Source organism: Falco cherrug, chromosome 6 (assembly GCF_023634085.1).
Source record: "Falco cherrug isolate bFalChe1 chromosome 6, bFalChe1.pri, whole genome shotgun sequence".
In the NCBI taxonomy this organism is placed as follows: Eukaryota; Metazoa; Chordata; class Aves; order Falconiformes; family Falconidae; genus Falco; species Falco cherrug.
This window is the reverse complement of record NC_073702.1, coordinates 74,026,097-74,037,445: the sequence shown is the minus strand read 5'-3', so window position 1 is coordinate 74,037,445 and position 11,349 is coordinate 74,026,097. Positions and strand designations below refer to the sequence as shown.

At 64.6% G+C, this 11,349-nt stretch overlaps 1 protein-coding gene and 3 non-coding genes across 5 annotated transcripts; 1 reads left to right on the top strand and 3 right to left on the bottom strand.

The window, feature by feature from the left end:
- Positions 1-11: 11 nt before the first annotated feature.
- On the bottom strand, positions 12-175 carry LOC114017266 (U1 spliceosomal RNA). Its single transcript, XR_003562210.1, has one exon. It is a non-coding gene; the product is annotated as a U1 spliceosomal RNA (small nuclear RNA).
- Positions 176-2,460: 2,285 nt separating this feature from the next.
- LOC129736433 (U1 spliceosomal RNA) lies at positions 2,461-2,624 on the top strand. The gene has a single exon (XR_008733025.1). It is a non-coding gene; the product is annotated as a U1 spliceosomal RNA (small nuclear RNA).
- Positions 2,625-3,299: 675 nt separating this feature from the next.
- Positions 3,300-3,463, bottom strand: LOC129736430 (U1 spliceosomal RNA). Its single transcript, XR_008733022.1, has one exon. It is a non-coding gene; the product is annotated as a U1 spliceosomal RNA (small nuclear RNA).
- A 1,260-nt stretch (positions 3,464-4,723) lies between these two features.
- Positions 4,724-11,327, bottom strand: EIF2B4 (eukaryotic translation initiation factor 2B subunit delta). Of its 2 annotated transcripts, none has more exons than XM_055712961.1 (13): positions 10,976-11,327; positions 10,824-10,867; positions 10,600-10,738; positions 9,932-10,141; positions 9,628-9,710; positions 9,320-9,411; positions 8,809-8,923; positions 8,384-8,460; positions 8,064-8,166; positions 7,472-7,599; positions 5,457-5,637; positions 5,177-5,357; positions 4,724-4,967 (listed from the first exon to the last, which is right to left on the bottom strand). In XM_055712961.1, the coding sequence occupies exons 1-13, from the start codon at positions 11,325-11,327 to the stop codon at positions 4,768-4,770; spliced, it is 1,905 nt and encodes a 634-aa protein (XP_055568936.1). In that variant the 3' UTR covers positions 4,724-4,767. The 2 variants fall into 2 exon arrangements, with proteins under 2 accessions (XP_055568936.1, XP_055568937.1); XM_055712962.1 differs by having other exon boundaries at positions 9,932-10,138.
- Between the last annotated feature and the right edge of the window lie 22 nt (positions 11,328-11,349).

Below are 11,349 nucleotides of genomic sequence, written 5' to 3'. Positions count from 1 at the left end.
ACCATGTAAGCCAGGGGAGAGCGCGAACGCAGTCCCCCACTACCACAAATTATGCAGTCGAGTTTCCCGCATTTGGGGAAATCGCAGGGGTCAGCACACCCGGAGTGCAGGGGATGAGCCTCGCCCTGGGAAAACCACCTGCCTGATCATGGTGTCTCCCCTGCCAGGTAAGTATGAACACACACCCCGCAACACAACACCGCACAACAACGCACGCGCACCCACGACGCGGCCACCGCGGAACACGCGCGCGGAACACGCCGCGACACGCGCCCCGCGCCTGCCCGACGCCGCGCGCCCGCACGACGCCGCGGACGCCCGTGGCCGCCGCCGGCCCCGACCGGGAACGGGCCCCCAGGAGCCCGCGCGGCGCCTCATCTGCATGGGCACGCCCACTCCCGGCCGGCCCCGCCCCGCCTCGCTCCGCCCCGGCCGCGGAAGGACGCTCCTGCCGGGGCCGGGGCCGGGCCGCGGGGCACCGCCGCCGGTAACGTCCGGTCCCACCGTCCGCCGCCTCCGCCTCTCGCCACAGACACCCCCCGCCCCCTTCACGGCGGCCCGACCGGCCCCGCGGCCCCTGGGACTCCTCCCGGTGCTGCGTGGAGCCGGAGCCGCAGCGGGGCCAGCAGCGGGAGGGGACCCGTGGGGCAGCGCCAGGGCCTGTGGCCGGGACCGTGGGGGCGCCCGGGGGTGCTCGAGGGGGCCGGGGGTGTCTCGGGGACACGGGCTGTGCTCCGCAGCCGGCTGAGCCCGCAGAGGGGAAGGCGGGAGCTGCAGCCCCAGTTTGGGCAGAGGCCACGGAGCCCTGGCCACGGCGCTGGGCTCCAGTAGCTGGGCCGGATCCCACTGGGCGGTACTGGCTCGTGCTGGGCTCTGCTACAGCTCAACACAACAGCACCTACACAGTCTGTGACGACAGCGCATGCAGCCCAGGGACCCCAGTGCCAGGACCGTGGGGTCTGGGCACTGACAGCGGCACAGCAAGAGCAGGTGCCCGTGGAGGGGACAAGCACGTGGTGCCCTGAAAGCCTCTGTGCCCTCCACGGTGAAGGCAAGGGGCCGGTCAACACCCGCAGTCACAGTGCCCCACACCCGCCAGCTCCAGCACCCCGTGCGCCCTTGTGCTCCCTTGGCAAATGCAAACCCACCCCCTCGCCCCCCTCCCGGTGTCTGGGTGCTGCTGGTTGTGCTCCTAAACCTCATCCTGCCATGGGAACTGCTGGGGCTCTCGGGGTTTATCCCGGCTGCCTCTGGATCAAAACTGTCCCTGCTTGTGCTTCACACACCCACCGGCCGGTTACATGTCACCAAACAACATGGCAAATGCCCCACACGTGCTACTTCCCCTGCCCGCACAAGCCATCCCCCCGCATGGAGCACTGGCTGGGGCAGGACCTGCCGCCGAGGCCCTGCCATGGTGGGGGTGCTGCTGGCGCTGCTGGTCCAGCTTCACGGACACAGTGACACGAACTTTGGTGCCCACAGACCGGAGCAGCTGCTCGTGGGCTGGGGCCGGTTGGACAACAGCACATGCTGTGCGCATGCAGAGCCCAGGCCAAGGACAGAAGCGGCTGCACATAACATTTGAGGTGAACGTCAGATACTGATTGAGGCACCATGAGAAAATCTTTGAGCCAGTGGGAACAGCCCCCAGGCATGGGGGGTGGATGAGGAACTGCTTAGGACAGCACCGGGCACAGCTGGCCGTATTGACGGCGGTAGTGGTGCAGGAGAGGGCTCAGCTGACACTGCCTTGAGGCCAACGGGTACACTGGAACGAGGCCCGGGCAGCACGAGCGGAGGCCAGAGGAGCGGCGCCACCTGCCCCGGGGCTGGCGGAAAGAGAGGGGCAGGCAGCAGGGCTGGGACTGACAGCTGCGAAGGCTCATACAGCCCAGCGGCCGGGATGGGCGATGGGGTGGCAGGGCCCAGCGCTGGAAGCCCCCGCGCTCCCAGAGCACCTGCGGCCCTTCCACCGGCTGCCCGGCCCTCGGAGGCTCCGGCCGGCCGAGCCCCGCGCAGCACCGGGCGGTGCCGGTGTCCCAGGGGCCGCGGGAAGGGGGCGGGGGGTGTCTGTGGCGAGAGGCGGCGGCGGCTGGAGCCGGCCCGGCAGAGGCGCCCGCGGCAGGCGGTGGGACCGGACGTTACCGGCGGCGGTGCCCCGCGGCCCGGCCCCGGCCCCGGCAGGAGCGTCCTTCCGCGGCCGGGGCGGAGCGAGGCGGGGCGGGGCCGGCCGGGAGTGGGCGTGCCCATGCAGATGAGGCGCCGCGCGGGCTCCTGGGGGCCCGTTCCCGGTCGGGGCCGGCGGCGGCCACGGGCGTCTGCGGCATCGTGCGGGCGCGTGGCGTCGGGCAGGCGCGGGGCGCGTGTCGCGGCGTGTTCCGCGCGCGTGTTCCGCGGTGGCCGCGTCGTGGGTGCGCGTGCGTTGTTGTGCGGTGTTGTGTTGCGGGGTGCGTGTTCATACTTACCTGGCAGGGGAGACACCATGATCAGGCAGGTGGTTTTCCCAGGGCGAGGCTCATCCCCTGCACTCCGGGTGTGCTGACCCCTGCGATTTCCCCAAATGCGGGAAACTCGACTGCATAATTTGTGGTAGTGGGGGACTGCGTTCGCGCTCTCCCCTGGCTCGGTGGTTGAAAAACAGATAAACCAGCCCGGGCAGCGCCTCCAGCCCTGCTGCAAGCACGGTTGGGTGCGGTCGTTACCTGCGCACAACCCCGGGGCTGCCAGCGGAGGGCAAACTTCGCACGCGCCAAGCGACAGTGGCCCGGCCCCAGTCACGCGATCGTCATTTTCAATCGCCGTTCGTGCGCGCCTGGGCTCCCTGCACAGCGCTCGTCTTCCTACCCGCTCGCGTGCTGTCGGGGGGGCGCCCTCTGTGAGGAGGGGGCATTGCTCGGGGGAGGGTCTCGAGTTGCCCGAGGACAGTTCACGCGGCTGAAGCCACTTTCCGTGCGCGCTCGTCCGCTTCCCAGCGAGCTGACCTGGTGATGGGCAGCGGCGCGATGGCGTCGGCACCTCCCCGGGGCCGTGGGTGGCCGTTTGCAGGGGCTGACGGCTGAACATCCTGCGGGGTTTAAAGCCCTTCTCGTCCGTCATTGCAGCCCCTCGCACGTTTCGTCAAAGGAAAATCCTGCACCAGCTCCCGCGGCGCCTCAGGGCCCCGCGGACGGATAATGCAGAGCCGGGTGGAGCGAACCCGACCCGGTGCGCGCGAGGCGACTTCCGGGGGGGGGATAGGGCGCTCCTGCCCGGGAAACTGCTGTGGAAGTGCAAGGTCTGTTATTAACCATGCGAGCCAGGGGAGAGCGCGAACGCAGTCCCCCACTACCACAAATTATGCAGTCGAGTTTCCCGCATTTGGGGAAATCGCAGGGGTCAGCACACCCGGAGTGCAGGGGATGAGCCTCGCCCTGGGAAAACCACCTGCCTGATCATGGTGTCTCCCCTGCCAGGTAAGTATGAGCACCGACCCCGCAACACAACACCGCACAACAACGCACGCGCACCCACGACGCGGCCACCGCGGAACACGCGCGAGGAACACGAGCACGGAACACGCCCCGACACGCGCCCCGCGCCTGCCCGACGCCACGCGTCCGCACGACGCCGCGGACGCCCGTGGCCGCTGCCGACCCCGACAGGGAACGGGCCCCCAGGAGCCCGCGCGGCGCCTCATCTGCATGGGCACGCCCACGCCCCGCCGGCCCCGCCCCGCCGCCCGCGGTAGGCGATGAGGTTCCGCAGGAGCGAGCTGGGCTGCCGGCCCCACCTCCCCGTCCCGGCGGATCGCGGTGGCCTGGCTGTGGAGCAGCGGGACTTCCGTTCCCCACGGGCCACCCCGCACCTGGCGGAGCCGTGAGCCCCATACGCGGGGCCCCGCCCGCCGCCGCCCCCGTCCCCAGGCGGGAAAGGCTCGGCCCGTTGCTGCTGTGCCTGCCCCCTGCGCCTAATAACGCAGCCGGGGGGCATCACCCGGCAGCTCAGCTAGCCGTAGGGGGTCTCAGGGACCCACGGCCTGGCGCCGGCCCTCGAGCCCTGTCAGTACCCGGCCTTCCTCACCCCGCTCTCGGCTGGGAACACAGAGCATGCTGCTGCCCACCACCGTGGCCAGGATTGCAGACCTGTGTTTGCAGACCCCCGCCTTTTTTGGAAGAGGCCAGGATAACCAGCACCCCCGATCTCTTGCACTCCCCCCCGCGCCCCAGAGCTGGGAACGTGCAGGGCACCAGCAGCGACAGGCTCCAGGGGCGGAAGCACAGACAGCCCACAGCAATGCCTGCCCTAGAGCTGGGATGAGCACCGGTTCTACTGCTGCAGAAAGGGATGGGAATGCTGCAGCCACTCCCTTCCCATACCAGAGTCCCCAGCCTCTGCTCAGGCTGGACCCTGCACTAGGCCCTTCTTGCAGGAGCAGCCTTGGCACCCCTGGGGTGCTGCAGGGTCCGAGGTGCCAGGCTCTCCCACATAAACTCTAGTAGCTGCCAGAACCGAAGCCAGAGCAGGTGTGAGCCAGGGGCTGTCACCATAGCATCCTCATCATCGTTTCCGCCAGGTCCCAGAGAAGGGGCCTAGGGACAGGGAAGATCCCCACTGCAACCTGGAGCAGGAGGAGAGGGGCTGGGCTGAGCTGGGCAGGAGTGTCAGAATGCCCAAGAAAAGTGCAGAGCTAAGCCTATGGTGACATAGGGTGCCAGTACCACATCACAGAAGGCAGACAAGGTGTATTGAGGGCCTGGTTTATTAGTGTCCATGCAGCTGTCCCTACTACTGGTCCACATTCTTGACACGCAGAACTACAGGCACTGAGGTGCAGGGGATCATGCCCAAGTCTGTGATGACCAGATCTACCAGGTCAGGTGGTGTCACATCATAGACCAGGTTGAGGAGGCGTAAGGACTTGTTCTCTGCCCAGCCACCCAGCTGGGCCTGGCCCTTCCGGAGCACGATCAGGTCATCGGGGTCATCTGTGGAAAGAGCGGCAGACGGCAGGATCAGGGGGAGGCACAGCACCTCTCCATCCTGCCCTGGGAGCACAAACCGCTGCTGCCTGCCAGGCCACCCCTCCTGTGAGCAGGGGAAGGGAAGGAAAACAGCAGGGCAGAGTGGCCCATCCTGGCCAGCAGCGGGAAGAGGGAGCAGGTCTCAGATGGGAGGAAGGGGACAGAAGACATACCCAGCTCGTTGGAGACAAAAGAGTCTGTCTGCACTCGCTCACAGAACTTGTAGGTCTCGCAGCACACCAGGATGGGCACGTTGTAGGCCTTGGAGACTAGCGCTATCTGGGACGTCCCCACCCGGGACATGACAGAGCCATTGGCCAGGAGTGCATGGGCTCCCAGCAGCACTTTGGACACCTGTCAGGAAAGCACAAGGATCTGTTAGCACCTTTTATCATTCTGCAGCCTCCCTCATGCCCACCTCCATGTTTGGCACAGCCCCGTTCTGCTCCTCACCTCAGGCAGCACATAAGAAATGGCGTTGATCATCACATAGGTACAGTGAATGCCCTTACGCACCAGCCGGCGCAGTGTCTCCCGGCCTTCCAGCCGTGGCCGGCTATCCACCACAATCACACGGAAGGCCCGGCCCTTCTTCACGTGGGCATCGCACAGTGTGCGGTTCACGAGGGAAGAGCTGAGGGACACCAGTTAGGAGGCTGCCCCATCCAACCAAGCCAGGCTCTCACCTGGCTGCCCCAGCTGCCCCGTGGTGATGCTGCATGCTGCCAGCATTGCCCAGAGATGCCCAGTGCCAGGACACCTTCCTTGGTGCTGGCTCTGGTGCAGGACTCATCAGGTGCTGGCCGGGGAGGTTTCCTGAGCCCTAGCATGGGGTCTTGCCCAGGGGGCAGCTCTGACAGGTGCCCCACAGCAGGAGCTGGCTGCCAGCAGCCACAGCAGAGCAGGCGCTGCCAGGTGCCAGCTGCCATGGTGGGTCCCCAGGCATATCCAGCCGAAAAAGGGCAACGTCTCCCTTACCCAGGGCGGGAGCTGGGCTCCCACCCAGACCCTGACGGGCTAGCGCTGCCTGGAGATGAGTCCAGCCAGAGCTGACGCCCACCCTTGCCGTTACAAATGCTGCCCCTTCCAGACACCCTCTTGCTGCGCTCACTTCCAGGGCCCCCCTCTCCCTGTCTTTGCACAGAGAATCAGCCCCCAGGAAAAGTGATGTGTCAGCCCTCCCTGGAAGCAGCACTGGCCTCCAGCTGTCCGTGACCACAGCGAGGGACTCCCCCTCCAAACCCTCTCCAAGTTTCCCTCTCCTAACACTCCAGGTCTGCACTGGCCTCCTGCCCCTGCTCCCTCCTCCTCCAGCCACACAGGAGGCACACATCTGGACTCTCTTGTCACAGCAGTCTCTGACTCCTTTTCCCACCTCTAATTCCTGGGACACAGTCCCTCAAAGGAAGAACGAGCTTCTGTATTTTTGCTTCTAGACATTTTACTTTGCTGCAGTTTGTTTAAAATGCCAGTAAACAGCCATGGCTACTCTGTAAATGTCTTGTATTGAAGAACTGGTGAATCTGGGTTTCTTGAAACACTTAACTCTGGACAGGTGCAGAGGACAGTGCCAAGCACTGAACAAGAACAGCAAAGTCATATGGACGAGCCTTCAGTACAGGCTTTGCTGGCGGCAATGGCTTTGGGCCTCCATCAGGCACTTCTTGGCCCAGTCAAGTGTGGCCCACCACTGCAACACGACAGGGTGGCGGGTCTCGGAGCCTGGGTTAGTTGAAATGGCAGGCACTGCAAATGCGGGCACTCGCAAACTGAGTTTGAGGTGCTAATGCAACAACATTAATCAGTATAGGCTGGTATAAGGCTACCTGATCAGACCCTCCTACTTGTTCCTCTAATGAGCCTGAGGGCTCCACTGCTTCCAGCATCTAGCCTGTCCCTGTGTGCGGAAAAATTTGAAACATCAGCAGGACACAGTCCCCCTGCGGTGGGGCCCTCCAAGGATGCCTGCTTGCAGCCGAGCCTGCCAACACTGTCCGTTGTGCTCCACAAACATGGTTTAGCATTCCCCTTGGCAGCTGCCAGGCAGAAAGCGCTCTGTCACCACCTCGTGATGCGAGCTCATCAGCCTGCCCATCTCCCAGGACGGGACAAGAGTCCTAATGAGCTCTCTGCTTTTTCTAAAGCACTAACAATACATCCACAGCCAGCTGGCAAGTGCTGATCCCAGGGCCATGCTCTGCTTTGTACTGACACCCTCATTCATCCACTGCTGTATCCTGCCCCACTGGTCATAAACTTCTCCCTTGTGCCTTTCATTTACCAGCTTCCCACCACAGCCATGTTCTGGCTGGCACCTCCAACTGCCCCCTCCCCAGAACACAACTCCTGCCTCACCCTTGGGCAACACTGACCTTCCCACCCTTAAAAACTGCTTTTGCAAGAGCTTCCCATGCTCACTCAGCTGTTCTGTTTCCCTTTTCCACCTGCTGCCCTGGCTCTCCTCTTACCATCCGTACACCAGGATCACGTCATTGTCATTTATCTTCTCAAAGGCAGACCTTGAAATGGCTTCAGCTGCTAGAAGAATCTTCTCCCGCAGGTATTTGTCAATAGTGTTCTGCAGCTTCTCCTTCGCCTAGGGAGATACAACGATCATGTACAGCATGGCCTTGCCACACCATGGACACTCTGTGGTCCCTTGCAGCCTGGCAGGACAGCAGGCTCAGCTCTGCCTGCAAGTGGAGAGCCTGGCCCTGCTTCTAACCAGTCCGTTTACTGAATGGCACCTTCCCCTGGGACAGGGGCTCTGCAGGACATGCAGGGCCACTCCTGTCCCAGCACAAGCCTCCTAGCAGACTGTGGTGCCTGACTATGCGTTTGATGTTGCCATTAGGCCCTCCCAGCTCTGCCTGTTGTCTCCCCTGCACCTCCTGGGTCAGTTGCTCTGGTCATCCCATGGAGATTTACTGCTCAGACTCACCAGCCAACTCCTCTCAGCCCACTAGCCATGTGGCCTCAGGGGTCTCCTGACACGTACCACCACCACATGGCACCTGCATCCAGAGGGCTGGAGCCTGCTGCTCGGGTGAGGCCACTCACCTCCTCGTCTCTCAGGGTGTCGGGTAGGCATGAAATCTCCTTCTTGAGGAACTTAATGGCGTTGCCCATGCTGGCTGATAGGGGCCGGCACTGGTTCAGGAAGCTGCAGAGAGGAAACAGGTTTAGCTCCAGAGCAGCCTGGAGGGCTGGAGAAGCAAAGGAGAGGGTACAGCTGAGCTAAGGATGGTGCACAGGGAGGCAGAACCCAGAGCCCCAGGGAAGTCAGCCCAGATTTGGGTGGACACCAACCCAGAGAGGTGACCAATGGACCACCCTCAGAGGAGTTTCAGTCCCTCTGCGCTGGCACTGGGAGCCCTCACCTGATGTGTGGCTTCAGCTTGGCCACCAGGTCCCGTGACAGCTCCTCATTTGGGGGAGTTGAGTAATCCCGGATCAGCTGAGACAAGAAGGAAGAGAGCTGAGCTTAGGGCACCTGCCCTTTCTGACCAGGCAGGGCACACAACCACCCTTGCCCAAGAGGCTGCAGACCAGGCACAAGTGAGTACTGTACAGCTTGACATGCTTTCATGTGGCAGGGGGCAAAGGGGTGCTCCAGGAACTTAAATCTGCAGTGGCAGCACTGAAACAGGATACCAGCAGGGCCTAGACCTGGGTATGGTCAGAAGGAAGAGGCTGAGGATGACTGAGCACAGATATAGCCTCAGCAGTCAGGGAACGGGAAGAGCTGCCTGTGCCTGGTGCAATGCCCCTGCTGCCTGGTGGGCATGGGTAGCTGCTCACATACCTGTTTGAAGACTTCCAGCAGGGCGATGCAACGGGCATTGGAACCATTGATGATGCCCTGGGAGTACTGGAGGCCTAGGCGCACCACAGCTGGGTGAATTACAGTGGAGGGGATGCTGCAGGGACAAATATGAGAGAGCTGTCAGCACTGGCCCTCTACAGCCTAGGAACAAGAACCCATTGCTAGGCCCGCAGCCAAACCACCTGAGGGACAGCCCAAGAAGGGAGCTGTCAGTCAGCCCCTACTTACTCTGTGAGCTGGAGTCAGGCTAACCCCTCAGACCCTTCTCCTGTGGCCCTGCCCTCCCCGAGGGCAGCTCTCCTCATCCCATGGGCAGGACACCCAGCTGCCGGTGCCACTGCTCCCCAAAGCAAGCGAAGGTGTCCCCTGCCACCCCATCAAGGCCAGCCCACACACAGGACCAGGGTACCCCTTCACTACAGCTGTTTTGTAGCCAGGCCAGCCAAAGAGCCAAACATTTGCTAATGGCTTGGGCTGAGAGGCCACATACCTCATCTGCTGCGTCAGCGGCTTCTTCCGGCTGTACTGGTGCAAGTGGGAGAACAGGTTGACCTTGGTGCCGTAGTCCTGTCTCAGAGGTACCTGTAGCCGCACAGTGTTGATGATGGCCACCACAGCGCCTTGCTCACTCCAGTGCCACCAGCCACACCCAGCGCTCACTCGTAGCAACACCAGAGGTCCCCCCCGCCCAGCAGAGAGCAGGCCCCAGTCCCACCACACCTGCAACCTGACCGCCACCACACACCTACAGCATGACTGCCTTGAAGCATGCAGCCTGTTACCCAGCCCTCCTCCTACCTGCTGCCGCTCCAGCTTTTTGGCCAGTTTCCTCTGGGCAGCAGGGTCATCCACCTGTACGTGCTCTGGCAGCCGCTTTACCACTGTGAAGATAGTGGGGAGGGCAGTGTGGGGTGTTACTGCCCTTGTGCAGCCCCCAGCCCAGTCACGCTGCCCCCAGATGTGGGAAATACGCGGCAGGGCAGTGCCTAGGACACCAGGGAAGAATCAGATGGGCAGACCCTGCAGGTGTTCACCCCAGACCCCTCCCTCCCTGCTCACCCACCCACCCACCCTCTGCACCCTGTGGTGATGATAGCTTTACCGGACTGAGGCTCGGTGGGGGTCAGCCTGGGCTTGGCTACTGTGGCTGCCTGGCTCAGCTCTGCTTTCTTGGCCTGCTTCTGGGCCCGCTCAGCCTCCTGCTTGGCCCGGCGTTCTGCTCGCAGCTCAGCTTTGCTCTTGCCCGCTGGGGGCCTCTTGCCATCGTTGGGGCCATCGGCCAAGGCTGGCGGGAACGTGGGGTGAGCAGCTACTGCAGGAGACAGAAGAGGGAAGTCTGTGCCCAGCCTCTACCACCAGGAGATGTAGCCCAGCACGTGGAGCAGCCCATGGCAGGGAGGCCCTCCTCTGTGCAAGGGTCTGCCTTTGGAGGGGCAGGTGGGACTAAACCCCTCATTCTCCAGCACCTTGACAACCCCGCGCGGCTGACATGGAACCAGCAGGCCAGCCAGGTGGGGAGGGGAACGGCCTCCCTGTATCTCAGCCCCGCAAGAATGCAGGGTCTGGGGCAGCGAGGCCCAGGGCTTGGGTGCAGAGAAGTGGGATATGCTGGAGGTGCTGCTGCAGCCTCCCCTAAGCAGGGCTGTTCCAGCCTGGGGGCATTCCCAGCCGAGAGACCACCAGGGCCCTGCCGCAGGGCTGTCCCAGCTCAGGGTGGTCAGCGGCGGGGCTCCCCGGCTGTTGGCTGCTTCGGGGGAAGGGGGTCCTCACCCCGCGGCTGCCCTGGGTCGGAGGGCGTCCCCTGCTCCGGGGGCTCAGCTGCCGGCCCCTTCTCGCTCCTCTTTTTCTTCTTCTGCTGCTTCTTCTCCTTCCGCAGCTGCAGCTTCTCCTCCCGGGAGAGCTCTGGGTCCTGCGGGCACAGACCGTCAGGCAGCCCCCGGCCCCCATGCAGGCCCCCGGCCCCCAGCCCCACGCCGGTCCTCGGCGCAGCTCACCTGCGGTCCCACCGGCACCGGTGCGGCTGCTTCGGGGCCCGCACCTGGAACGAGGGGAAAGGGTGAGAGGGGCCGGGGAGAGGCTGGCGGGGGCAGCTGGGTGGGTGCCGAGCGGCGGGGTCCCGGGGTGCCCCCGCCGGCTCCGCACTCACCGTCCGGCGCGGCCCGCTCCGCCATGGCGCCCTGCCGCAGCGCCCCCTGCCGCCCGGAGGCCGCTGCCGCCCGCCGTCTCTGCACCACCTGCCGTGACGTCGGCGGCCCTCCGCGTGACGCGCGATGACGCCACCCCGCAGCCAAGGCGCGGGCGGGGGGGGCTGTTCCCTTTCCCGGGCCGTCCCTCCCCGTGGCCGGCGCCCAGCACCGAGCGCGGCAGGGCAGAGCCGCGGCCCCTGCCGGACGGTGCCGGGCAGCGGGCCCGGGGCTGCGGCAGGCTCCCGCGGGGCGGGGCGGGGCGGGCGGCCGGGGCGGGCCGGCCCCGGCGGGCGGTTCCACCGGCCTCGCCATCGCGGGGGCCCCCGCGGGGCGG